At 57.0% G+C, this 24,851-nt stretch overlaps 1 protein-coding gene across 3 annotated transcripts in view; it reads right to left on the minus strand.

The window, feature by feature from the left end:
* Positions 1-6,649: 6,649 nt before the first annotated feature.
* The window catches only part of LOC149867861 (long-chain-fatty-acid--CoA ligase ACSBG2-like), a 53,076-nt gene continuing 34,874 nt past the window's right edge, over positions 6,650-24,851 (minus strand). For all 3 annotated transcript variants that reach the window (XM_090037457.1, XM_090037458.1, XM_090037459.1), the window contains 11 exons: positions 14,399-14,487; positions 14,058-14,178; positions 13,631-13,711; positions 13,019-13,168; positions 12,661-12,825; positions 11,818-11,999; positions 11,117-11,350; positions 10,582-10,799; positions 10,138-10,277; positions 7,056-7,302; positions 6,650-6,786 (listed from right to left, as the gene is read on the minus strand). In XM_090037457.1, the coding sequence (XP_089893583.1) occupies positions 6,710-6,786; positions 7,056-7,302; positions 10,138-10,277; positions 10,582-10,799; positions 11,117-11,350; positions 11,818-11,999; positions 12,661-12,825; positions 13,019-13,168; positions 13,631-13,711; positions 14,058-14,178; positions 14,399-14,487 (1,704 nt within the window). In that variant the 3' untranslated portion in view covers positions 6,650-6,709. The remainder of the gene's footprint in view (positions 6,787-7,055; positions 7,303-10,137; positions 10,278-10,581; positions 10,800-11,116; positions 11,351-11,817; positions 12,000-12,660; positions 12,826-13,018; positions 13,169-13,630; positions 13,712-14,057; positions 14,179-14,398; positions 14,488-24,851) is intronic.

Raw genomic sequence — 24,851 nt, forward strand, 5'->3', positions numbered from 1 at the left:
GGACAATAAGAAGTCCTTCTTCAAATACATAGGGGGTAAAAAGAGGGTCCCGGGTAATGTGGGGCCCCTGCAGGACACGATGGGCAACTTAGTCATCACGCCAGATGACAAAGCTAACATATTTAACGATTTCTTTGCCTCTGTCTTCCTAAGTAGGGACCAGTCCAGCCACCTCCCTGCTGGGCCCCCCTCGGGCCCCGAGAGAGACACGCCTGGGCCAGGGGTTAGCGAGGAGTTAGTTAGGGTACTTCTGGAGAGGCTGGACGTGTTCAAGTCCGCTGGTCCGGACGATCTTCACCCTAGGGCTCTACAGGAACTGGCCGAGGTCATTGCGGGACCCCTGGCGCGGCTCTATGAGCACTCGTGGTGCTCTGGCGAGGTGCCGGAGGACTGGAAGAGGGCCAATGTGGTCCCTATCTTCAAAAAGGGAAAAAAAGAGGACCCGGGAAATTACAGGCCAGTTAGTCTGACCTCAATCCCGGGTAAGCTCTTTGAAAAAATTATCCTGGCACACATCCAGGAGGGCCTTGCGGGGGAATGCATGCTCAGGGGCAACCAACATGGGTTCATCAGTGGCAGGTCTTGTCAGACCAACCTGGTGGCCTTTTACGATCAGGTCACCAAATCATTAGACGCAGGGGTTGCTGTGGATGTAGTCTTTTTGGACTTCCGGAAGGCTTTCGACACTGTCTCTCACCCTGTCCTCATCAAAAAGCTGGGAGACTGTGGTGTCGATGCCCACACGGTCAAATGGGTCGCCAACTGGTTGGAGGGCCGCACCCAGAGGGTGGTAGTGGATGGGTTCTTCTTGACCTGGAAGGACGTGGGCAGTGGGGTCCCCCAGGGCTCGGTCCTCGGGCCCGCACTGTTCAACATCTTCATCAGTGACTTGGATGAGGGGGTAGAAAGCACCCTGTTCAAGTTTGCTGATGACACTAAGATGTGGGGGGATGTGGGCGCACTAGAAGGGTGCAATAGGCTACAAGCTGACCTTGACAGGTTGCAACGGTGGGCGGATGAGAATAGGATGGGGTTTAACACTGATAAGTGCAAGGTGTTGCACATGGGGAGGAAGAACCGGCACCACACTTACAGGTTGGGGAACTCCCCTCTTGCCAGCACGGAGATGGAAAAGGATCTTGGAGTCGTCATTGACTCCACGATGAACATGGGCCGGCAGTGTGGGGAGGCAGTCAAGAAGGCCAACCGCACCCTGTCGTGCATCCACAGATGCATCTCGAGCAGGTCCAGGGAGGTGATCCTCCCCCTCTATGCGGCACTGGTCAGGCCGCAGCTGGAGTACTGCGTCCAGTTCTGGGCGCCACACTTCAAGAGGGACGTGGACGATATGGAAAGAGTCCAGAGGAGGGCCACTCGTATGATCAGGGGTCAGCAGGGCAGGCCTTATGAGGAGAGGCTACGGGACCTGAACCTGTTTAGCCTCCACAAGAGAAGGTTAAGGGGGGACCTTGTGGCCTGCTACAAACTGGTCAGGGGGGATCAGCAGGTATTGGGGGAGTCCCTGTTCCCCCGTGCGCTGCCAGGAGTGACCAGGAATAATGGTCACAAACTGGCGGAGGGTAAGTTTAGATTAGATATTAGGAGGCGCTACTTCACAGTCAGGGCGGCTAGGGCCTGGAACCGGCTTCCAGGGGAAGTGGTGCAGGCTCCTAGCCTGGGGATTTTTAAAAGGAAGTTAGATGAGCACCTTGCCGGGGTCATCTGACCCCGGTGCTCTTTCCTGCCAAGGCAGGGGGTCGGACTAGATGATCTACCTAGGTCCCTTCCGACTCTAGCTACTATGAAACTATGAAACTATGTGTTTCAAGACAGAGAGATAGAGAGCTGCTGATATTCAGCTACTCTCAGTATCTTCATCACAGCTGCCACCCCTTCTTCTGGGTGGTCTTTAACTTATTTATGACCTCATTTACCTAATCCATTGAAGGCCATCAGGTGTTGGCTGCCAGCCAACCAATTTGAAATGCATCACTGGTTGCCAGGTAGACTGGCAGGATCTTCAGCCCCCTCCTAGTCAGGTTGGCATTGCTTAGAACAATAGGGAGCTTAAGCCCCCACCCCAGGCACGTGGAGCCAGTGATGTAGGCAAAAGGAGCAGGTTCCCCCCTCCCCCAGGAATGTATCCAGCTCAGGCTACAATTCGGGGTTACCTGAAGCTGATGGGGGCAGGGGTGCTGGCCCTCTGCAGTGACCATGGTACCCAAGTTGTCAGATAGGTAATAAGTAGGGCTGTGCAAAATTTCGCCGCCAGTTTTGTTTCGAAGCTGTTTTGACCCATTTAAAGGTCAAAACTACAAAATTGAAACAGAACAGATATGGTCGAAACAGCCTCCAAACAAAATGAGGCAAGTTGAAATGATTCACGGTTTCGGCGTTTGACCCATAAGCTATAATTGGGAAGGACAAAACAGCCTATAACTTTGTCATTTCTGGCCTGTTTTGGATGAAACTTGCAGGAATGGTAGCTCCTTCTGAGGGCAGGCCAAGTTTCAAGGAGATAGGTGCAGGGGGTTCAGGGAAACTGCACCCCAAAATCTTGAAAGCAAAACTCATGTCATGTGTATATGTTAAGCTGCAGCGGGGTCAAGACTGCAAGCATGCTAGCCCCTGTGGAGGCACAAAATCTGCCACGTTTCAAGGAGCTTGGTGCAGGGGTTTGGGGGAAACTGTACCCCAAGCTGTGGACAAGCAAAACTTGTGACATGGCGCTGTCTTTGCTGCGATTCAACTGTCACAGGGAAGCTAGCGGTGACTCATAGGTAGATGGTGCAGAGGACAAGGGCTGGGAGGACTTGATGCTGGGGGCTCAACACAGGGGCTTGCCAGGACTGTGGAAAGAGAAGGGGACTGACGTGGCTACACAAGACACTTGTAGCTGTTTGAGCATCAAGGGAGATGTGCACAGTCAGTGCAGGGACCAGGTCAGTCACTGACGAGCTGCCTGGGAAGAGCAAGAAGGTGCAGGGGCAGAACCAGGAGAGCGAAGGTGAAGAGGGCTAGAAACGAGTAAGCAGATGAAAGAGCAGGGAAACCTCGGGCCCTGCTGACCAGCAAGGGGAGCTGTCAGTGGCGAGGATGTTGCCTCGGACTTCCGGACTAAAGACCTGTCAGCAGAGAGCGAACACGGCGAGGCTGGCAGAGAAGAGGGAGAGCTGCGTTCCCAGTACAGAAAGACACAGTGCGGCACTTGGGGTCACCCAGAACATAAGATCGTTGGGTCTGGGCAAATTCACGCCAGTGGCACGATTTGCAAAGGAGTGGGTGACCACCAGGGATCCTGGTTTTCCCTGAGAAAAATATCACAAATTATTTGATTAACGCCCCCAAATCCCTGATGAAAATTAAAGCCCCCTCACAGCCCCTCTGGCCTTTCTGGTGCCCCTTGCTGCCCCCACAAAAGCTCCACAGGTGCGCAGACACGTACACATGCATGCAGGTACACCCCCCCAACAGGTGTGGGGGGGAGGGAAGGGGCTGGTGGGTGCAGGTTGAGAATGGGGGGAGTGCGTCTGTGCCCGCTCCCAGGAGCAAGGCCAGAGGGGCGAAGGCAGTGATGCCCCCTGCAAGCCGCACACGGGCTGGAGGAGGGGAGGGGAGCTCACCCACGACGGCCGCCGCTGTCCCCCATGAAGCCATGCGGCTGCAAAGCTTGCGTGCAGAGCTGCGTGGGGGGCGCAGGAAGGCAGTGCGGGCAGCGGCAGCGGCAGCGAGGTGGTGGTGGCCCCGCAGGCAAGCGGCGCAGGGCAATGGTGCCCCTCCGAGGGCCGTACGTGAGCCGGCCATCTGGCCAGCCGGGGAGAAGGAGGGGGCTCACAAGTGGTGGCTGCCACCGCCCCCCCGCCGCCGTGCCCTGCGCTGCTTCCCCGCAGCCGGCTGCACGGCTCTGTGGGCGCAGCTCTGTGGCCCCGCAGGCACGCGGCGCGGGGGCGACAGCAGCAGCAGTGCCGTGGTGATGCCCCCCCCCGGCCAGCCGGCTTGCGCGTGGCCTGCAGAGGGGCACTGCTGCCCTGTGCCGCTTGCCTGCAGAGCTGTGGCGGCGGAGCCACGCGGCTAGCCGTGGCAGCTGGCAGGTGCGAGCCCCACCGCCTGGCGCTGCCTTCCCGCGGCTCGCTGCATGGCTCTGCGGGCAAGCTCCGTGGCCGCGTGGCTCCGCAAGCGAGCAGCAAAGGGAAGGCAGGCTCCCGCTGTCCAGACGATCCAGCTGGATTAGATGCGACCGCATGAAGTCCCTTCCCACCCTTTCTGTGTTTCTCTCATTCTAACAGTCAGTCTGTAAATACCGAGGAGGAAGGGCCATAGCGAGCTGCCGGCAGTGCAGGAGCCCCCACGCCTGCGTCGCTTGGAGACCCGGGAGCAGCTCTGCAGCGCAGGGCAGGGGCAGCTCGGAGAGGATGGTGCTGAGCCGCAGCAGGACCGGGCACGGACGAGCTACGGGCACTGGGCAGGGGTGAGGTGACGGCCAGGGGAGTCCTGACTGCAGCTGGAGGCTGCCAAGCTGCATTGGCTGAGGGCAGGGTGGAGGGCGCCGGGCTTTGCTGGTCACCGCGTGGGACCGCTTCTTCACCCCCCCCGCCCCGAGGTGCTGGGTGCCGGCTGCAGCCCAGGCTGGGGACGGGGACGAGGACCGGGCTGGGCACGGCTCCTGCTGGGGCGTGCGCCCGGAGGCTCCCGGCTGGGGATCTCGCCCCTCGGCTCAGGGCCATGGTTCAGGGCCTTGCTCTCTACAAGCACGAGGGGGTGAGGACAGGCACGGCCCTCTTCCCGGCGTCTCTCAGGATCCTTGCGGCAGCAGGACGTGGACAGTGCCCTCATCCCCCTGCTTGTCCTTCGGCAGCTCAGGCTCTCCCTAGTGTTTTGGGCTCTGTGCCTCAGAGCTGCGCAGGAGAGCTGCTCATGCATTTTTTAAAGACAGCTTAAACAAAACTTTCTAGTGCAATTTGGATACTGATGAACCTGCTGGAGCAGAGGGGAGCAGAGGTGACCTCCTGGGGAGCCTTCTCCCATACCCTCCTATGGTTTGAAGTGCACAGTTGAAGGGCACTTATGGCACAAGCGCAGACCGAGGACTGGGCATGCAGCAGCCATGCGGGACAGGAGTGGAGGCCTATGGGGGACGGGGAAGTGGATACATGACCCCAGGGTGCGGGTACATAGGGTAGGGCCATGGGGTAAGGGTGGGCACTTTCTTTGGGGAAACCGAGGCTTGTGGCACAAAAAGCCATGTATCCCAGGCCCTGACAGCACAGGTGGATTAGTGCACGGGACTCACTGGATGCCTGGAGGTCTGGCATGGAGGGCAGCTGGGCGTGGATGAAACTGGCTGCCAGGCTGGGTGAGGCATGAGATGAGGCGGGCCGTCACTGCAGGGCACAGGGAACAATCACACCAGAGCCCTGGGGGTGGCCCGAGCCACCAGCATCAGGGCACAGTGTGGCTCAGACCTGCCGAAGCTGCAGCCAGGTCCGGCGTAGTCAAGTCCCAAACCAGCCCAGCTGCAACCCTGCACGTTTGCTGGGTGCCACTGCAGCCGGACTGAACTGTGGCAGGGCGAGGGGCCACCTCCGGAGCTCAGACCACCGTGCAGGCCCCCGGCATGCGGTGGCTGCACGCCCCCAGTGCTGCCCAGCTGTGGGGCGATGCGGTGCGGGGCGCTGTGCAATCAGCCCCAGGCTCCGTCTCCACCATGTAAGTGTGAGCGGAGGTGGCCATGGGTCCTGCTCTGGGCCTGCGGGGCAGTGCATCCCACTGCCGAGGGTGAGGCCCTGGGCCCCAATGAATCTTCATCTGCCTCTGCGTGGCAGGGACTGACCAATAAGATGACCTGCCCCTGGACACCACATCCGGTAGGAACGGGATCTCCCTGGGGTGCAGGAGGGAGGCCCTAGGATACTGCTCCCAAACCCCGGAGCAGCCCGCTGGGGCATCATGCCAAGGAGGAGGAGAGGTCCTGTACGCAGCTGCCATTGTTGGCCCGTCTGCCAGGGCTGTGCCCACAGCCCAGGTCTTCACCATAGGCCAGGTCTCTTTCTGACCCTTGCCCTCACTGGGCTCCCAGACCAGGCAGCTCTGGGCGGCTGCAGCGATGGGCTGCACCCGGCATGGGGCCCACTGCCTCCTGTGCCTGGGGAAGCTCCCCCATCCCATCCCATCCCATCCCAGCCCCGGCCCTGGCCCTGTGTCTGGCGAGGAAGCCGGGCTGCCAGGGACAAGGCTCTTCCCTACGCTGCCCCCGAGCTGAGGGCAGCGTCGACTGGCCCCAGGTGCCTGCGTGGGCCCGCTGGGCCAGGCCCCCGGGCAGGAGCCGCGGGAGAGCAGGCGCTGAGCCGGCCTGGGGCTGGGCGCACGGCTCGGCCAGAGGCCGCAGGGCCCCAGTGCCCACCTGGGCGGCACCCCCACCCCCACCCGGCTCTGCCCCCGGCTCCCGTGGGCTGGCCGGGCAGTGGCGCTGGTGGGGGGCAGCGCTGTCCCGTGTCACGGCGGCCAGAGCGGGGGCGCTGGGGCCAGGCAAGCCGGAGCGGGCGCGAGGGTGGCGGCAGGGGGCAAGGGGCCGGGGGACCGCCCGGGTAGGGGAGCACAGAGCCTGCGGTGCTGCTCCCGCCCCGCGCCCGAAGCCAGACAGGAAGCCCCGCTCGTCCTGCCGTTTATTTTCTCTGCTGTCGTGGCCCGGGAGGTCCTGGAGCCACGGGCGCTAGTCCTGGTAGCAGCCGCGGATCGCGTCCTCGTGGGTGCTCAGCACCACCCGCCGCTTCAGCTTGGCCGTGGGACCTGCCGCCGGCGGGGAGAGCATCAGTGCCGCCTGCCCGCTCCCTCCCTGCCGCCACGGGCACCCGTGCAGGCAGCTCCCGGCCAGCCTGGCTCGGCCCCTCGCGCCCGCACCCGCACCCGCTCCTGGGCGCTGCAGGAGGCTCACACTCGGGGTCTGGAGCAGCTGGAGGCTGGGGCAGCCCAGGGGGAAGTCGGGCAGCAGTCGCGCCAGGCCCCAGCTCCTCTCCGACTCCTGCCCCGCTCGCAGGGGCCCGGTGCCCAGCACTCACCCAGCTCCCCGCCGGCGATGGAGAAGTCCCGGGGCAGCAGGGCCCACTTCTGCACGCGGTGGGCGCGGGACGGGGCGCGCTGGTTCACCCGCTCCACGCCCTGCTGGATGGCCTGGTACACGGCCGGGTCCCGCGTGCTCAGCACCTCCGACACCCGCGTGGCCCGGCTGCCCAGCGCCCGGCAGAGCCGCACGGCCTCGGGGCTCAGCTCGTCCAGGGGCGCCCCCGACTCCGGATCCACCTCGCACTGGGGGAGGGGAACCCGTTAGACATGGGAGCAGGCAGGGGAGAGCTGGGCTCACGTGCTGGATTGTCCTTCTCTGCAGACAGAACCTGCTGCTGCACCGCCGGTGGGACCTCCAAGAGCGGCAGGGAAGCGAGCGATGGGATGGGGACGTTATGCCTGAGGAGCTCCTCGGTGTGATGGGAGGCACTGAGGAACAGGCGCTATTGCCAGCCTTGGCCATTTTAGGTGCCATAGGCCAAGCCGCACAAGTGTGGCCAAGCAGAAAGCTCCACAGCCTGTTTCTGACTGACCATAGCATGAAGCTTTACAAGTGACCACCAGCTTGGTCAGCAAAGGACAGGAGGCCATCAACATGTCTGACTAAACCAGTCATGAGATGTCATTAAAGAAAGCACCGGGCCTGAAAGGAGACGTTATAAGGGGACCCTATGCATGAAGTAATCCAGATGTACTATATCATTGCTTTATCTTAAACTCTGAGCAGTAGTGATTCATATAACCGAGAGTATGTCATGCTGTTTTGCTGTAATAGTTATAATAGGCTTAGATCATTTGTAAAAACGAAATGGCCTTGTTGGAGAAGACCATAAACTAAGGTAAAGAAGAAACAGGACAGCAATGCACAATGGAAATGAACCCTCCCTTCTTACTTTCCCAAGAATATAAATCCCAACAAACTGACACCTTTCAAATCTGCCGGAGATCTGGTTCAGCCCAGTCCTCAAAACGTCAGTGCAACAAAGAAACATGAATAAAACCAAGCAGACTATCAGGACCAGTCATCTCTGAATACAGGGCAGGGGGGAGCTCAGCAAATCCAAGAAGACCTGCGGCCCATCTGCGCACCACCCTTGTCCCCCCAGAGCCTCCTGAGCCCAGGCAGGTGAGGATCTCCACGTGGAGCCAGAGGGACCTTAGGATAAATGTTTGTTTCTGTTTTGAAGTGAAAGCAAAGACAAGGTTGGTGCACTCCATGGGATTCTTCCTGTCTCAGGGAGTGGGGGGTGAAGGATGATGAAGATCAGGGATAGCTCAATCCCATTGGGAAGCCTGAGGATGTTTAGTCGAAAATGCAGGAGGGCAGTGAGCAGTGGGGTTTACAGATGGTGCTTGGGGGCAGCCAACACCAGGAGAGTTTGGCTCTCAGTGAGGGAGGCCAATGGGACTCAGGGCTTGAGGACTTCAAACCAGGAGATATGTGGGATGTCAGGTGGAAAAGGAAAAATGCAGCCTGGTGCTTGCTCTCCATGCACCAGGGTAGGATGGGCAGGGAAGGGCTACAGGTCACTTGAACTGGACACTGAGCATGAGCTCAGGATTGATTAGGAGAGACAGAGGCTCATGCAGAATCCCAGTTGTGGGGCTGGCAGGGATCTGCAGAGTGTGGCAGAAATGCCACCGCCCGTGTCTGTCTCCAGGAATCTGTCCCTGCCCGCCAGGGACACTGGGGCCAGATTCCTAAGGGAGGGGGGATTTTCCTCCCTGCCTACATGACAAAAGCTGGTGCCCAGGGGGTGGTCCCTCTGGTCACCTGGGTGGGGGGAGGGAAAAGCCCCTGCTCATCTGCCCAGTTCTCCAGTGATGCTAAATTGGTCGGCTAGTTGCTTCTACTGGACTGGGCTGCTGAGGTCAGAAAGGCGCTACAAGGGCCTGGACCAAGAAGAAGCAGCAGCATGGCACTAGCATCAGGACACAGGGAGAGAGTCTGATCCATCTGAAATGCTCTCTCTGCAAATGTCCGAGCCAGATCTCTACCGTCTTCTGCATGGTACTTGTAAGTGTTTCTAGAGAGCTAGTCAGCTCCCAGTGATGCATTTGCGTACCAAACGGCTACCTCAGCCCGACTGTTTTGCTCAATGGTCATCCCTTGCTAGTGCTCTACCTCTTACCCTATTCTGCCTCATCCTGTCAGGAGCAATAAAGTTCTCCTTTATGACTGGTGTAGGAGACTTATTGAGGAGTGGGTTTAATTATGCCTAGGAAGCCCCTTGGGTCTGCAGACTAAGGGAGACTATTTTTGGCCCCCGATTTCGGGAGGTACCCCAAGTTTTTGAATTGGGTCGAGTACCCATAGGACTATTAGGCCTCTGTTTTCGCAATGACACAGGACCTAGACAGTCCCTTCTTGGGGTGGTGGCAACACGTTACCCCCGGACTCTGCAGTGGGGTTCGAAAGCGGGTCTGCCCGGGCTTAGGCGCCCCTGGGGGGATGCGTGGAGTCCGGAAGGTGGTCAGGTGCAGGGAAGTGGGAGGCTCAACGCAGGAGCTTCGCCTACTGGCCCGCCACACAGAGCTCACATCCAGTCCACCCTGTTCCTGAGGCAGTAGCAGCCCTGTCCAAACCAGCTCAGACAGTTCTTCATCTAGACTCTACCTACGCCCAGCCCAGGCACAGCACGGACCTAACACCTAACCCTGCTGCAGGTGAACCGTGGCAGCCAACATCCTGCTGCTGTGAAATGCTGTCAGTAGATGCTTAAGAGGTCCTAGAGAGAGGCCGTGCCCCCACTACAGAGAAAGGCAACATCCCCCAGTGTGTACCAATCTGACCAGGCAGTAAAATCCTTCCTGACCCCAACTCTGGTCCCTATTGACACATGTCTGCCTGTGAACTCTGGGCCTGAATGCACTGGGCCGAGAGCCCCCTCCTAGCCCTGTGTGTGCCTAGGTCACAGTAGCCACAGCTTCCCCAGAATGGGCAGAGGACAGGGACACAGAGGCCATGGCTTCACAGCCTGAAAAAGGGCATGGAAGCTGCAGACAGTCACGAGTACCCATGACCTGGGACATGTGAGACTGCACTGAACCAGGGAGCTCAGAGGGATGGTCTCTCACCTTCAGGGTCAGCAGCATGGACAGAAACTTTTTGCCATCACCGACCAGCACTGCGTTGCTGATGATCGGCACCTCCTTCTTCACTGCATCCTCGATGGGCACCGGGGTGATGTTCTTCCCACCTGCCGTGATCACCAACTCTGCAAGCAGCACAGGGTCACTAGGGAAAGGAGGCCTAACATAGGTGGCATGTGGTAGGGAAAGGCTGGTGGCAAAGGCAAGAAGGGCAGATGCCACTGACAGGATGCAGCAAGGTGATAGCTTCCCTCCTGTGTCTTCTGCACATGGCCCTCCAGTACCCCTGGGGCACCCAGACCACAAACGTGCCCCCAGAGCCACAGCCTTGTGACCCCTTTCTTGGGCACTTGCCTCACCTGTGTATCCATCCCCCCAGACCTGCGCCAACCCAGCACCCCTGCCCCTCACACGTCCCTCATCCCCTACCTTTGATCCTGCCCACAATGTAGAGGAATCCATCAGGGTCACGGCGTGCAAGGTCCCCCGTGTGCAGCCAGCCCTCCTCATCCAGTGCCTCCTGCGTCGCGGCCTCCATGCCCATGTAGCCCATGAAGATGTGGCGGCCCCAGCAGCACAGCTCGCCGGTGCCCTCCGCATCTGGCTGCTCGATTCGGGATCTGCAGCCTGGCAGCTCCTTCCCACAGCTGGAGGCAGCGCCCGCACCCTCAGCAGCAGTGGGAGCTTTGGGGGTGGGAGGGCTGGGCTGGCTCCCCCAGGAACAGACACCTGCCTGGAGATGACTGTGCGGTCCCTGAGGTACTTCATCCTGAACCCCCTCCCCTGCAGCCCAGCTGGGAGAGGGTCCCCACTTCCCCACCCATACCCTTGTCTCAGCCCCTGCTGTCCCCCGACCTGTGCCAGGTGCTCAGTCTTCACCAGGCCCCTGCACACTGGGGTTGCACCTCTGTCCCAGTGCCTGGAGTGTGTTGCTCTGCCCTCCCCACCACACACCCTGCCCCACCTGTAGATGCGAAAGGTCTCATTTGCGCCAGTGCTGTGTGGCCCACTGGTCTCGCTCATGCCAAACATCTCGAAGATGGGCAGGTGGAGGCTCATGAAGAACTCCAGCGTGTCCTTGGTGATAGGTGCTGCCCCAGCAAGAAACAGGGCACAGCGCTGCAGCCCCAGCTCCTTGTGCACTTTCCTGAACAGCAGGCGGTCAGCCAAGGCGAAGCCCCAAGGCATGGAGCCATCCCTGTGGGGAGGAGAAGGAGGGCTGAGGCGAGGCAGACAGTGGGGCTGGGACTGGGACATCCATCTGGCCAGGGATTTCAGGTATGCTTGGCACATCTGTAAGGCTCTGGGGACCTGGGCCAGTCCCCACTGCTAGTGGCAGTCATCTGCATTTGTCTCAATGGGAATCACCATGTCCCACCAGCTGCAGCTGTGTGCCCCGCCCCCCCAGACCCAGCCTGGAGAGCAGGGTCCCCTGTTAACCTCATGGGTGGGGTGGGATGGGAGGCTTGAAGGGTCAGGCATGTGCCAGGCATCCCAGGCCACACCTGTGACAGCCCCAGTGCCAGCTGTGCACATGGCTGCTGGGTGCCCCAGGCCCCCAGTGACCTGACAGTCACAGTCTGTCTGCCTGTACCTCCTGTGCTGCCCTTCCAACTCATCCTGGATGGTGCTACCCACCCCGAGCCCCTGGCTACCCCTACTCACCCATCCAGGCGGCTGTAGCTGGCCTGCAGGCCGATGCCCCGTGCCCACTCCACCAGCTTCCTCTTGCCCAGGGACGACTGGCCGAAGGCGACTTTGAGCTTTTCCTCCATCTTCTCCCACACACGCGGCACACCCGCAAAGGCCGTGGGGCGCACCTCCTTCAGCGTAGTGAACAGGGAGCCCTGGGCCCACACAGCAAGCAGGGTCAAGAGAAAGGGGTCCCAGCTGGGGGGCACTGGCAGCCCACACACCCACTGGCAAAGCTTGTGCCCCCCCCCACCCCGGGGACTCCCCTCCCCAGGGTTACCAACTGCTTGTAAATTTACAGACAATCAATAAAAATAGGGCAAAAAAACCCCTGTCTGTAAAGTCTGCAAAAAAATGGAGCCATCAGTAAAAAAAATTCTAGGAACCTTGAGCTTGACGGATAGTCAGGGCTGCCCTGTGTTTCTTTGACCATCCCCTGCCTCTAAAAGCTGCTTGTCTGTCTGACTGTTCCCCTGTTTGTCTGGGATGCTGCAGCCACTAGGGCAGAGCTGGTTTGTCTGGCACAGCTCATGCGGCGCTGCCTTCTTACCTGGGCTGGGGGAAGCCCAGCCCTGGGACCAGGCCACCAGCTCACGGCTTCGATGGAAGGGGGGAGCCTTTGGTAGCACACAGGTGGGGCAGACAAAAAGTGATGGGGGGGTGGGGGGATTTACTAGCAAGCAGCAACCCCCCGCCCCCCCATCCCTGTCCCCTCCCCAGAGCTGCTGCTGAGACGCAACAACTTGGCCTGGACAGAGCTCTGCAGCTCTGCCTGGGTAGGGAGTGGCTGTGCTCCTTCCCATCTGGCCCCATTACCTTTAGTGCATCAGGCTGGGCGAAGGAGGTGGTAACCCCCAAGTACATGGGCATCCAGAGGTCCAGGATCTGTGCAGCCACGTGGCTCAGGGGCAGGTAGTTGATGAATACCCCATGATCCGGGAACGTCAGCATGTCCTTCGCCGCCTTGGATACCCATGTCACCTGCAGTAGTCGGGGCTTCGCTCACCACTAGCCCGGCACAGTTCCCAGACCATGGCCCTGACCTCATCTATGAGGGCTGTGGGCCCTGGAGGCCCCCCAACTCTCCTGTTCTGCCAGGGCAGCAGGGAGTGGAGGGGCAGCTAGGGTCTCTCCTGTGCTGTGGGGGTTGGAGAGAGCAATGTGGGGCACTCACATTGTCGTGGCTGAGCATGACGCCCTTGGGTGTGCCCGTGGTGCCCGAGGTGTAGATCAGGGTGCAGCAGTGGTTCACGCACTGGGAACGGATGACGGAGTCCAGCTGCGAGTCCGGCACGGTCCTGCCCAGCTCCATGAACTCCTCCCACTGCCAGGGGACGGGTCAGTGTATCAGCCAGGATTAGGGCCAAGGTGTGGAGAAGGGCACCAAAGAAGACATTCCCCCTGCCAGCTCATGCCATTGCCAGGGAGCGGGTCAGCCAGGATCAAGGCCAGGGTGGGGATGTAGCAATAGCACAGAACACCTGATCTCCCTGGTGCTAGGAGAAGGGTGCTGGCATGGGTGCAGGGGGAGAGGTCTAGTCCACCCAAGCTGACTGCAATGTGGCTAACAGGGGATGAGCCACAGGATGAGCCAGACCCACTCCCAGGCAGGCTGTGCTGGGCAGAACAAGGCTGTGGGACTGGGGGTATGTGTGGAGCTGGTCTGTGCTGTGGGGGACACAGGAGCTGGGGGTGTTGCAGGGTGCTGGGTGGGGGGCCATACAGCAACAAAGGTGCATGGTAGATGGGAGCTCCCCCCCTGCTGACCACCATGACAGACCCATACCGTGTACATGTTGGGTCTCTTCTCCTCCAGCTGGTCTCGATACTGGATGATGGCCTTGAGGTGGGGCAGCTGTTTCTGCACCTGTGGGGACATGGGGATCAATGCAGCAGCCTCAGGCAGGAGAGCCCCCTCCACTGCCCCACGGCGTCCCCATCCCAGTGCTGGGTGCTTCACACTCTGCAACAACCATAGGTGCAAGAGTGGGGAGAGCTGGCAGCCCAGGGCAGGCATGGCTGTGCCATGGGACTGTGGGGAGGGACAGGGGACAGGACAACACAGGGAATGGGAGAGCGAGGACACCAGGGAGATGAGTCCAGCAGGGCTGGGGTCCAGGAGCCGAGGAGGACTATGCATGGGGGAACAGGGCACACAAACCCCTTGGGATTAGGGGGGCAGGAAGCCCCTTGGGAGGGGATGCTGCCGTCACCTGCAGGATCTTGCTGAGCTGCGCGTTGTCCTCCACCACCACCACGTTGGCCGCGCAGTTGGCGGCGACGTAGCCACAGGCCTCGGGGGAGCTGGTGTTGTAGATCCCGACCGCCAGGCCCCTGGGGGGAGAGCAGCAGCGTGAGGCCAGGGGCCCCGGGGAGATGCCCCGTCAGCCCAGCCGCACCCGCTCCAGTCCCACCTGCTCCAGAGCCACTCAGGGACCGGCCCACGGAGCCCCCTCAGCCGGCCACAGCCTGCGCCCGCACCAGGGCCAGCCCCGAGTCCCCCCAGCAGCGCACGGGCCCCATCCCACCCCGCAGCGTGAAGGCACCCCCTTACCCGGCCATGATGGCCCCGATGTCAGCGATGACCCATTCGGGGCCGTTGGAGCCCAGGATCGCGACGCCGTGGAAGCGCTCCAGGCCCAGCTGGGGACAGCAGCAAGGGGCTCAGCTCTGACTTTGGTGCACCCCTCCCAACTTCCTGCCCTTGTCCACAGGTTTTCCCCCGGGCACCAGGTGAACCTCCCATAGGAACGAATGGGGTTGCCTTGGTGCCTGGCTGTGGGCTGACCTGGTGTCCAGGGAGCCACCACAGAAATGCCTTGACAGCAGTGCCAGGGATCTCCATGTGAGGCTGACCCCTCACATGGGGCTGGGAGAAGGGCAGAGCGATGGAGGCCCCCGTGGAGCAACCAGTGAGCTGAGCATCTGTGTGAGTGGAGAAGACCCCTCCCCAGCACCACAAGCCCTGCCACCCTTGCTGGTGCTTGCTGCAGCTGCACCTTTGCCAGGCAGTGCCCAGTGTTGGCTTCTGTGGTCAGTGTCTCCTATTGGGCCACCAGGCATGAGGAGCCCATCCTCAGCCACCACAGCCTGACTATAGGAGCCCTGGCATCTCCGGCCTCACCCTCTCTGACCCATTTGGACCCATTGCAGAGGGAGCAACAATCCTTGGCACGAGGCAGGGGCAGCAGTAGGTGTCAGACATCATAGCTTAGTTAGGATCACAGTCATGGAGAAGTCAGCTTGGAAAGGACCTTGTGGTGGCACGTCTAGTTCAACCCCATGCACCCCACCCTGCCACAGGAAACGTGGTGGGGCTGCAGCAACCAACATCCTGCTGCTGCAAAGGGGGTTAACAGACACCCCAGATGGAGGCCATGCCCTCGCAGCAGAGGAAGGCACCCCCACCTCCACCTGTACCAATCTGACTGGGGGCAAGCAGAGAAATTCCTTTCTGACCCTAAATGAAGAGGCAAGACGTCAGTAGTCTTCAGGTTCAGGTCCCAGCAGGAGCATTGGCACAGCCCAGCCCCAGCTGCTGCAGAAGATTTTTAAATAAATAAATAAAACAAATCCTGGCAGCTGGAGTGAAAGGAAAATTCCTTCCCAGCCCCATGTGGCAACCAGGAGAGCCCAGAAACCTGGAAATCCCCATAGCAGAGCACAGGCATTGCTGCACCTACAGCATCCCCCGACCTGTGGCTGTCCCACCTCTCCTTGACACCTCCAGTGCTGGAGAGTGTCCCCCTTCCCTGATGTCCGTCCCACTGCCGCCCTTGCTCTGACAGTGAAGATGCTTGTCCTGATCTCCAATCTAAAACTACTTCGAGCCATTGCTTCTCATCCTCCTCTCTGCAGCAAGAGAGAAGAGGTGCCTACCTCTTCTTTATGGCAGCCCTTCAGGTATCTCTAAAGTGCTTCTTGTTGACATATAGGGGAGAGGGACAAAGTCAAAGCTTTGGAAGAGACCAGCCACACAGAGGACAGGCCCAGTCCCGGGTGTGCTCCCCACGGAAGGCTGGGAGCTGGTGCCGTGGGGCTGCAGCTCTGTGCAGACACCATGCCTGTGGGAATGGGCACAGTGGGAATCTGTGCACCTCTCCATTTAGGAGCTGGCAGAGTTACTTAATTGCCCACTGCTTGATCACACACCCCTTGGGGGTAATGTTTTGATGTCTTTGGGTGCATCCGGCACAACTCGGACCACAGCCCTCTGCAAGCAGGTGGACCAAGCCTGCTCGTATCCATCCACGTGGGCAGATACCCTTAGGCTCTGGTGGCTGTGATGTAACCAAAGGCTTGACCAGCAAAACTTCTCCAAGACTCCAGACCAGGTCCCAGGAACTGAGATAGGAAAGCCGCTTCCACACAAACCAGCCTTTTAGGGGGTTTCAGGGAAAATTTAAGCACGTGATTCTGGCAGAGTGCACTCAGGGTGCCCTCCTCAGCTCCTTTGAGACTCAGAGGAACAGCACCCCTTGCACTGAGACTATAAGGCAGCTGGAGAGGCCCAGTTGCAGGGGACCCATATAAAGGCTAAACAGCAGGAGATGATGAAACCTGGACCATTGTGACAGCCAGAACCAAAACAGTTAATAAGCAATACATATGTGCTTCTTAGAAGCATTCAGAAGTTTTGTCTAATATAAAGCTTGTATTTTTGTAACCCACAAATGTAACTTGTAACTGTCTGTAGAACTAACTAAGCCTCAAAGACAAAGCTATAACTGTAAAATTAGCTGACCTAATGGTCTTTTCTTGTTCAAAATTTAGCCCTGATAGTGATAAAAACTAGATTCAACTGCCTAGTTTATCCAGCATATTCCAGGAAAGCATGTCTCAAAGAAGCATAGTCAGAGAGTTCTAAAGGGGTTAGATTTAGGCAGAGTACTGTTAATTTCAAACCTGAAGATGCTGCATTGTAATTTGCTTATTAGATAAACCCAAGTTTCAGTAGTAACCTTTTATAATAATTTTAACACCTTTTAATCCCATAGAGTAATAGCTATAACACAAGATTGTGAATGGCCCTGAGACCAGCAGATTAGCATAAGACTACGTAGAAAAAGCGCGTGTGTCAAGCAACCAACAGGAAGGAGGGAACAGGATGGAAATTGCTGTTCTAAGCGCAGACTCCGGACTCCTAGTGTGAGTGAAGATCAGATCCTGATCAAAGGACCTTCCCCAGTAATCCTTCAGACAGCGTCAGTCGGGGACGCCTGACTTTGCTGGAATCATCTGGCGTGCACCTGGCACTGAGGGACTATCGATAAGCTGTCAACCCATGTCTGTCTATTTGTTGTTTTAAACAGCCCAGGAGCTGATACCCTCGCAACGCCTAGCTGGCCTGCGACAGATTGATCTATTTATCTGTTGTTATTATCTGTTATTATTTACTATTAGCTTTTTAATACTGCATTATCTGCTTATTGCGTTTATCATTCTGTTAAATGGTGGGTGTGTGTAAGCTATAATAAATTTGCCATTGTTTTACTCCCAACTCTGCCTCCTCGATCCCGAACCAAACAGCTGAGTGGCTAAACTGATATACTCACAGTGCCCAGCTGGCCTGTGACAAAACTGGCATCACGAACAGGACTGAGGATGGAGAGTTTGGAGGGAAAAGATGGTGCAGAGGGGGTAGAGGGGTGGACTCCACTGATTGCTTTGATAGAAGAAGTTACGGGTATTAAGAATCAGGGGTGGGATAAAGAGAGGTTGAGACCCGCCTGGAGTGATCCCACCACAGTACCCTGTCAGTGGGCTGTGTTCACTGCTGTGCAGAGGGGCAGACCTGAGAAGAGATGTCTGCCTTGGCTGCTGGCAACCTGCCTAAGACTGGGAGCAAAAGAAGCCACTCAGCTCCATCAAGAGAACCAGTCCCTAAAAGACCGAGTAACCCAGCTTGAAAAGGAATTAAGAGAAGAAAAGGATTCTAGCAGTGTCGCATGCGCGTCTGCCAGAGCAGCTCAAGATCGAGTAGCGATACTAGAGCGGCGGGAGGGAAAAATACTAGTCATACAGGCAATCAGCTCCCTTGAGCAGAAAGTGCAAGTGGCACGATCAGTTGAACCTTGCCCTGAAAAGGTCTGGCAGTGTCTTATGGTGAAATTCCAAAAACTGAGCTGTGGGATGACTCAGAAAGCGAGAGTCTGTGTGGTAAAACTGCAGAAACTAAGCCAAAAAATGGTAAGTATGTGAGGCTTGCAGAAGAAAGAAGCCTGTGAGATCCCACCTCCTTATGCCCCACTAGCCCAAGCGAATTTAGGAGGGGAGTTAGCCCAAACCTTCCCAGGAGTGATAACCCGTGCAAGGCCACAAGGGGACAATCTCCGGATGGAGACATGTTTCACAGAAATCAGAGACTTGCAAGAACAACATAAGGCCAAACCGGGGGAGCAAATAATAGACTGGTTAGTTCAAATGTATAGAGAAGGAGCCTCAGTAGTATCTGTGAGTTGCACTGAGGCAGCACAATTGGTTCTCTACCCCAAACTCCAGTTGGGTCAGTGAGTCAGGCAAGACCACGACATTACTGTTTTCTGCCGCAATACAGGCGGGTGCTGCAGGTTATGGTAACATGGAAGAAAAGCTTAACCCTCCCCCACAGGCATAGGCTAACTTAGAAGAAGCTATCCATTGTCTGTATCAGCTGGCTTTAACTAAAATCATGCGAGCAGGAAACTGGAAACACACTCTAGATGAAGAGCTAGTGACAGAAGCCACGTGGAGGAAGTTCTGCCAGCGAGCACCGACGGAATGCACTTCAGCCCCGCTGGCTTTACAACAAGAGTTAGTAACTCACCCGGTAAGAAACGCAATACAGCAATTGTTACAGCTTCTGCCCATTTTGCAGAAGCCGGGGCTTCCCAAACCAACAAAAACTGCCAGGGCCATGGCAGTGGCCCCCAAGAAAGATGACCTGGCAGGGCCTCCCCCAAGTCCAGGAAAGTGGGAAATGAAAGATCTAAAACCCCGCAGGTGCAAATGTGGAAAGAGTTACTGGCGGTAGTAAAGAGCAAATTGATGGACTGCCTACCATAGTCCTGCAAGAGCTATGGGTCAAACACTGCAGGGGCAGGAAGGGGAAGAAAACAGAACCCTCAGCACGCCCGGACCCCCCGAAGTAGAAGTCCCGGCTGACCCAGCCCCCCGAGCAAGGGGTCATCGTGGGGGCAGTAGAGGATTGGAGACCAGTAATCAGAATAATATTGGCCCCTTAATCCAAGTACCTATAAAGATTTGTTTAAATCGGAGGAAAAAGTCAATTGACATGCTAATAGACACTGCTGCCCAGCTGTGCATTTTAGACTGTGCAGAATGGAGAGGGGCACGGGGGACCCCCTACCAGGTAGCAGGAGTTGGAGGTGCCGGACAACCAGGACATTTAGTCCGACCCACTTTCACCTTGTCTAATGGCTCCGTAGTAACAGCAGCTGCTCTGGGAAGGGCCAAATTTGCTAAGTCTGAATGCATTGCAGGGGCAGCAGTTTATCCTTAAGCAGGAAACCTGGCAGTTTGGCTACGCCATGGCCCAAGAAAGCGAGCAGGAAGACGTGATTACGGCAGTAGCCCGACGTTCTATGACCCCACTCACCCTGCCAGCCATGAAGCGGGCACACTGACCGCAATACCGCACCCCCCCGAGGCAACACAACCCATCCAAGACATCATCAATTGGCAGCTGGAGGATGGAACCATCATTCGAACTCATTCCTTGTACAACAACCCAGTGTGGCCAGTATGTAAACCAAATGGGCATTAGCAATTGACTGTTGATTTTAGGGCCAATGCCAACACCGACCATTTGATGGCCACGGTCCCGTCCATGCCTGCACTGACGGAAAGCATTAGGTGCTATAGCCCTCAATGGATGGGATCCGTAGACATTAAAGACATGTTTTTTGCTATCCCCATCCATGATAATCACTAGCCTTTGTTTGCCTTCACATGGCTGGGACAGCAGTACACCTACACAGTCCTACCCCAGGGTTGGGTACGCAGCCCCACCTTGGCCCACAGAGTGCTAGCTGTGGTAGTCCATGAAGTCCAAGTAAGCCACCTGAAGGTGCATGTCTGGCAATATGCCAATGATGCCATGGTGGGGGGCCAGGACTGGGAATTAACCATTTGTGCTTTTGAGTCCCTAAAGGAGAAGATGCAAACATTTGGGTTCATGCTGTCCAGCAAAAAGATCCAAAAAGTCAGACCCCAGTGTGAATTCCTAGGAATCCAGTGGCAGCAAGGTGGACCCACCATACCGGCTAAGGAGCTGCAAAGCCTGGTAGATACCCCTGACCCCAACAATGTAAAAGAATTGCAAGCCCAGCTGGGAGCGCTTAATTTCTGGTGCCTGCATGTCCCTGAGTTTAGCGTATTAGCCCGGCCTCTGTATAATTTATGCAAAACAAAGGCACAGTGGAAATGGGGCCCTGAGCACCAACATGCCATGCGGGCCCTCAAGGAGGCAGTAACCATCCACGCCTCCCTAGCAGCACGGCATCCAGAAGGGGAGCTCTGATGCCATGTAAATGTGTCCAACGAGGGGCCCCAGTGGAGCTTATGGCAGAGGGATACATTTAAAGCAGAGGGAAAGCCCCTTGGATTTGGAGCCAAGGCTGGAAGGGAGCTGAAACCCGATACACCCTGCTAGAACAAATGCTGTGTGCAGCAGCCGCGGCTTTGGAGGCCACAGAGGCCCTGAGCGGGGAGTTACCCACTGTCATAACCACCCCGGTACCCGTCCTGGGAACGGCATTGTCTGACCGACACCTCCTGCCTGGAGGGAGGGCCCAAGAAACAACAGTGCAGAAGTAGATCTATTATATCTTAAGACAAGCCCAACGGGTAACCCCAAAGAGGCGTCCACCACTAGTAGAAAAACAACACAGAAAGCACAGTTAACATATACCCAGATGCAGCCAGCTCTGATGAGCCATCTCCGATCAAGGAAGCACCTCTCTCCTCACCCGAAATGGAAACATTAAAAAACACAAAAGTCTAGTTTCCTGACGGCTTAGCCAAAAGTTGTACCTGGAGGAGTGCTGCCATATGGGTTTGAGGTGGAAAGCAGCTTAGGATGGGGGGAAACGGTCAAAGTGAGCAGTATGATGAACTGGCCACTGTAGTCAACATAGCCAACTATAAACTGTTACTAAAGTCAAGCTATACAAAACCCATTTAAATCTACTGTGATTTGTCGATGGCAGTAGAGGGGTGCACCAACTGGCTACCCCTCTGGAAAAAGGAAAACTTCAAAAGCAAGGTAGAGACATTTAAAGCTGTGATGAGTGGGAGGCTTTTTGAGCAACGGCACAGGGAGGCCTTCCCCTACATAAACGACACGTTAGTGCAGCACATAGTAGCAAAAAAAGCATCCGGGAATGTCTCCTTGCTAAAAAGGAGGCTTACACCCAATGGAAGGAAGGGGTCATCACCAGGGAGGGCTATTCTGCAGTTGCTCGGGGATGTAGGGGGGTAGTTAGGAAGGCCAAGGCAGAGATGGAACCGGGACTAGCTTCCCAGATTAAGGACAATAAGAAGTCCTTTTTTAAATACGTAGGGGGTAAAAAGAAGGTCCCGGGTAATGTGGGGCCCTTGCAGGACAACATGGGTAACTTGGTCGTCACACCAGACGGCAAAGCTAACATGTTTAACGATTTCTTTGCCTCCGTCTTCCTAAGTAGGGACCAGAACAGCCACCTCCCTGCTGGGCCCCCCTCGGGCCCCGGGGGAGACACACCTGGGCCACGGGTTAGCGAGGATTTAGCTAGGGAGCGTCTGGAGGGGTTGGACATGTTCAAGTCAGCCGGCCCGGACGATCTCCACCCTAGAGTTCTAAAGGAATTGGCCGAGGTCATTGCAAGTCCCCTGGCACGGCTGTACGAGCACTCGTGGTGCTCTGGTGAGGTACCGGAGGACTGGAAGAGGGCCAACGTGGTCCCCATCTTCAAAAAAGGCAGGAAGAAGGACCCGGGAAACTATAGGCTGGTTAGTCTTACCTCGATCCTAGGCAAGCTGTTCGAGAAAATTATGCTGACACACATCCAGGAGGGGCCAGCAGGAGACTGCATGCTTAGGGGCAACCAACACAGGTTCATCAGTGGCAGGTCCTGTCAGACCAACCTCGTGGCCTTTTACGATCAGATCACCAGATCGTTAGACGCAGGGGTAGCAGTGGACATCGCCTTCCTGGACTTCCGGAAGGCTTTTGACACTGTCTCTCACCCTGTTCTCATTAAGAAACTGGGGGGCTGTGGTGTAGACACCCACACAGTCAGATGTGTCACCAACTGGCTGGAGGGCCGCACCGAGAGGGCGGTAGTGGATGGGTCCTTCTCATCGTGGAAGGACGTGGGCAGTGGGGTCCCCCAGGGCTCGGTCCTCGGGCCCACACTGTTCTACATCTTCATCAGCGATTTGGATGAGGGGGTAAAAAGCACCCTGTTCAAATTTGCTGATGACACTAAGATGTGGGGGGACGTGGGCACATTGGAAGGATGCAACAGGCTACAGTCAGACCTCGACAGGTTACAAGGGTGGGCGGACGAGAATAGGATGGGTTTCAACACAGACAAGTGCAAGGTGATGCACCTCGGGAGGAACAACCGGCACCATACCTACAGGTTGGGGAACTCCCCTCTTATCAGCACGGAGGCGGAAAGGGATCTGGGGGTCATCATTGACTCCAAGATGAACACGGGCCGGCAGTGTGGGGACGCGGTCAGGAAGGCCAACCGCACCTTGGCATGCATCCACAGATGCATCTCAAGCAGGTCCAAGGAGGTGATCCTCCCCCTCTGTGCGGCACCAGTCAGGCCACAGCTGGAGTCCTGCGTCCAGTTCTGGGCACCGCACTGCAGGAGGGATGTGGACAGCATGGAGAGGGTCCAGAGGAGGCCACTTGTATGATCAGGGGACAACACGGCAGGCCCTATGAGGACAGGCTGCGGGACCTGAATCTGTTCAGCCTCCAAAAGAGAAGGCTGAGGGGGGTCTAGTGGCCTGTTATAAACTAGTCGGGGGGACCAGCAGGCACTGGGGAAGTCACTGTTTCCCCGAGCACCGCCAGGAGTGACCAAGAATAACGGTCACAAGCTGGCAGAGGGGAGATTCAGACTAAACTTCAGGATGCGCGACTTCACAGTCAGGGCGGCTAGGGTCTGGAACCAGCTTCCAAGAGAAGTGGTGCTGGCTCCTACCCTGGGGGTGTTTAAGAGGAGGCTGGATGTACACCTTGCTGGGGTCGTTTGAACCCAGTACTCTTTCCTGCCATGGCAGGGGTCGGACTAGATGATCTGCTCAGGTCCCTTCTGACCCTACAAACTATGAAACTATGAAAAAAGCTAAAGGGCATGAAGTAAAGTAGAACAGACAAATAAATAAACTAGCCAAAGACAGCATAGAAAACCTTGTTGCTGAAGCAGAAGCTCAGCCCCCCAGAGAAGGTGCCCAGCCCCTCCCTCCAGGCAACCCTTGGAGCGCTAGACGCAGAGTGGCTGCATCGGCAGCATGGGCATCCTGGCCACGACGGTACTGCTTGCCCAACAGCCACCTGGGGCATTCACCTAACCAAAAGGGAAGCACGGGAATTAGTCAACTCCTGCATCACCTGCCAGGAAGTCAAGGCCCAGCTAACCCCTGCCTTGACTACCCCTTTGTCGTTACGTGATGAGAAAGTAACATGGCAAGTTTGGCAATGTGACTTTATAGGTCCACTTCCTCGCACACCCAGAAAGCGACAGTATGTGTTTGTAGCAGTGGAAGCAGTCACCAGAATGATGTTTGCCCGGGCCTCTCCCAAGGCACTAAAAAACCTGCTAGCCATCTACCCACCTCCCGTAAAGCTGCAAAGTGACAACAGCTCACATTTTCACAACCATCTTGTCTATGATTGGGCTGCAAAACATCATGTGCTGTGGACTTATCACATTGCCTATCACCCGCAACCTAATAAACTAGTAGAATGAGCCAACGGTATCTTAAAGTGCAACCTGCGAATGGCCACTGCTTCAGCCTCAAGGACTGGGACCTGCACCTGGATCTCTCAGTCAACTGGGCCAACAATTGGCCCCGCCCCAGAGGAAGCCCCATGCAGCAAGCCTTTGGTCAAAGCAAGCCTCGCGAGCTGGCAGTAGAACAGCCAAGGGGTGGCTGGGAGAAACTCCAGGCGGGGGATCAGGTAGTAGTTAAGCATCCACATGGGACAACTAAGAAGAAGTACTAATGGCACAGGACATACATAACTCATAGTGGGTGTCGAAGTCAGATCTGTCTAACGGGAGCCAGACTCCACTTTTCCTTGTTCCTGCAGATTGGGTCCGTCCATGGGCACAGCTGTAGCAACCTCGGGGTGCTCTGGAGTCGTCATCCTGCTCCAGAGCAACGCTGCCACCCCCATCCAGCAATGAAGGGGTGGAATCCCATCATGATGGGACTGTTAATCATTTGCTGTCGTTTGACTGACGTGGAGCATTCCCATGCTCCCGCACCCCAGATCAGACCCACCTCCAGGGCCTCAGACAAACTGGGATACTGGGAGCACCCAGCTGCAATCAAAGAAGTGAGAAACTGGCCTTTCAGCCATTGGCAATAGATTGTAGACTAGCAAGGGGGAGTCTGTTAATGTTACTGTGGGACAGGGCGGTTACTTGGTTTCCTCCCATACACGAGAATTGGGAAAAATGAGTGTAGAACAGGGGGAAATTGTTGTGGTTTCTTCCAATAGCCCTGGTGCTGTTATATTCTGCCTGCAAGTACGCTGCCCACCCCGGGTCCTGACGTGACCACTGCTGTAACCCTGCTTGCAGCTCGAGATTCTACAACCACCTGGAGCCCAAAGAGGCGACCAAACCCTCTGACCTCACCTCCATGGGAAACAATCGCTCCAGCGGTTCCCCTGCCCGATGATACTTTGGCACAATGGTGTACTGCTCACCAAATACACTGGTCTTCCAAGTACAGCAAATACTATAGTGGTTTAAAATCAGCTCTTATGCTGCTATGTG

The sequence above is a fragment of the Crocodylus siamensis genome, chromosome 3 (assembly GCF_052110815.1).
Source record: "Crocodylus siamensis isolate JL-2025a chromosome 3, ASM5211081v1, whole genome shotgun sequence".
NCBI classification, from domain to species: domain Eukaryota; kingdom Metazoa; phylum Chordata; order Crocodylia; family Crocodylidae; genus Crocodylus; species Crocodylus siamensis.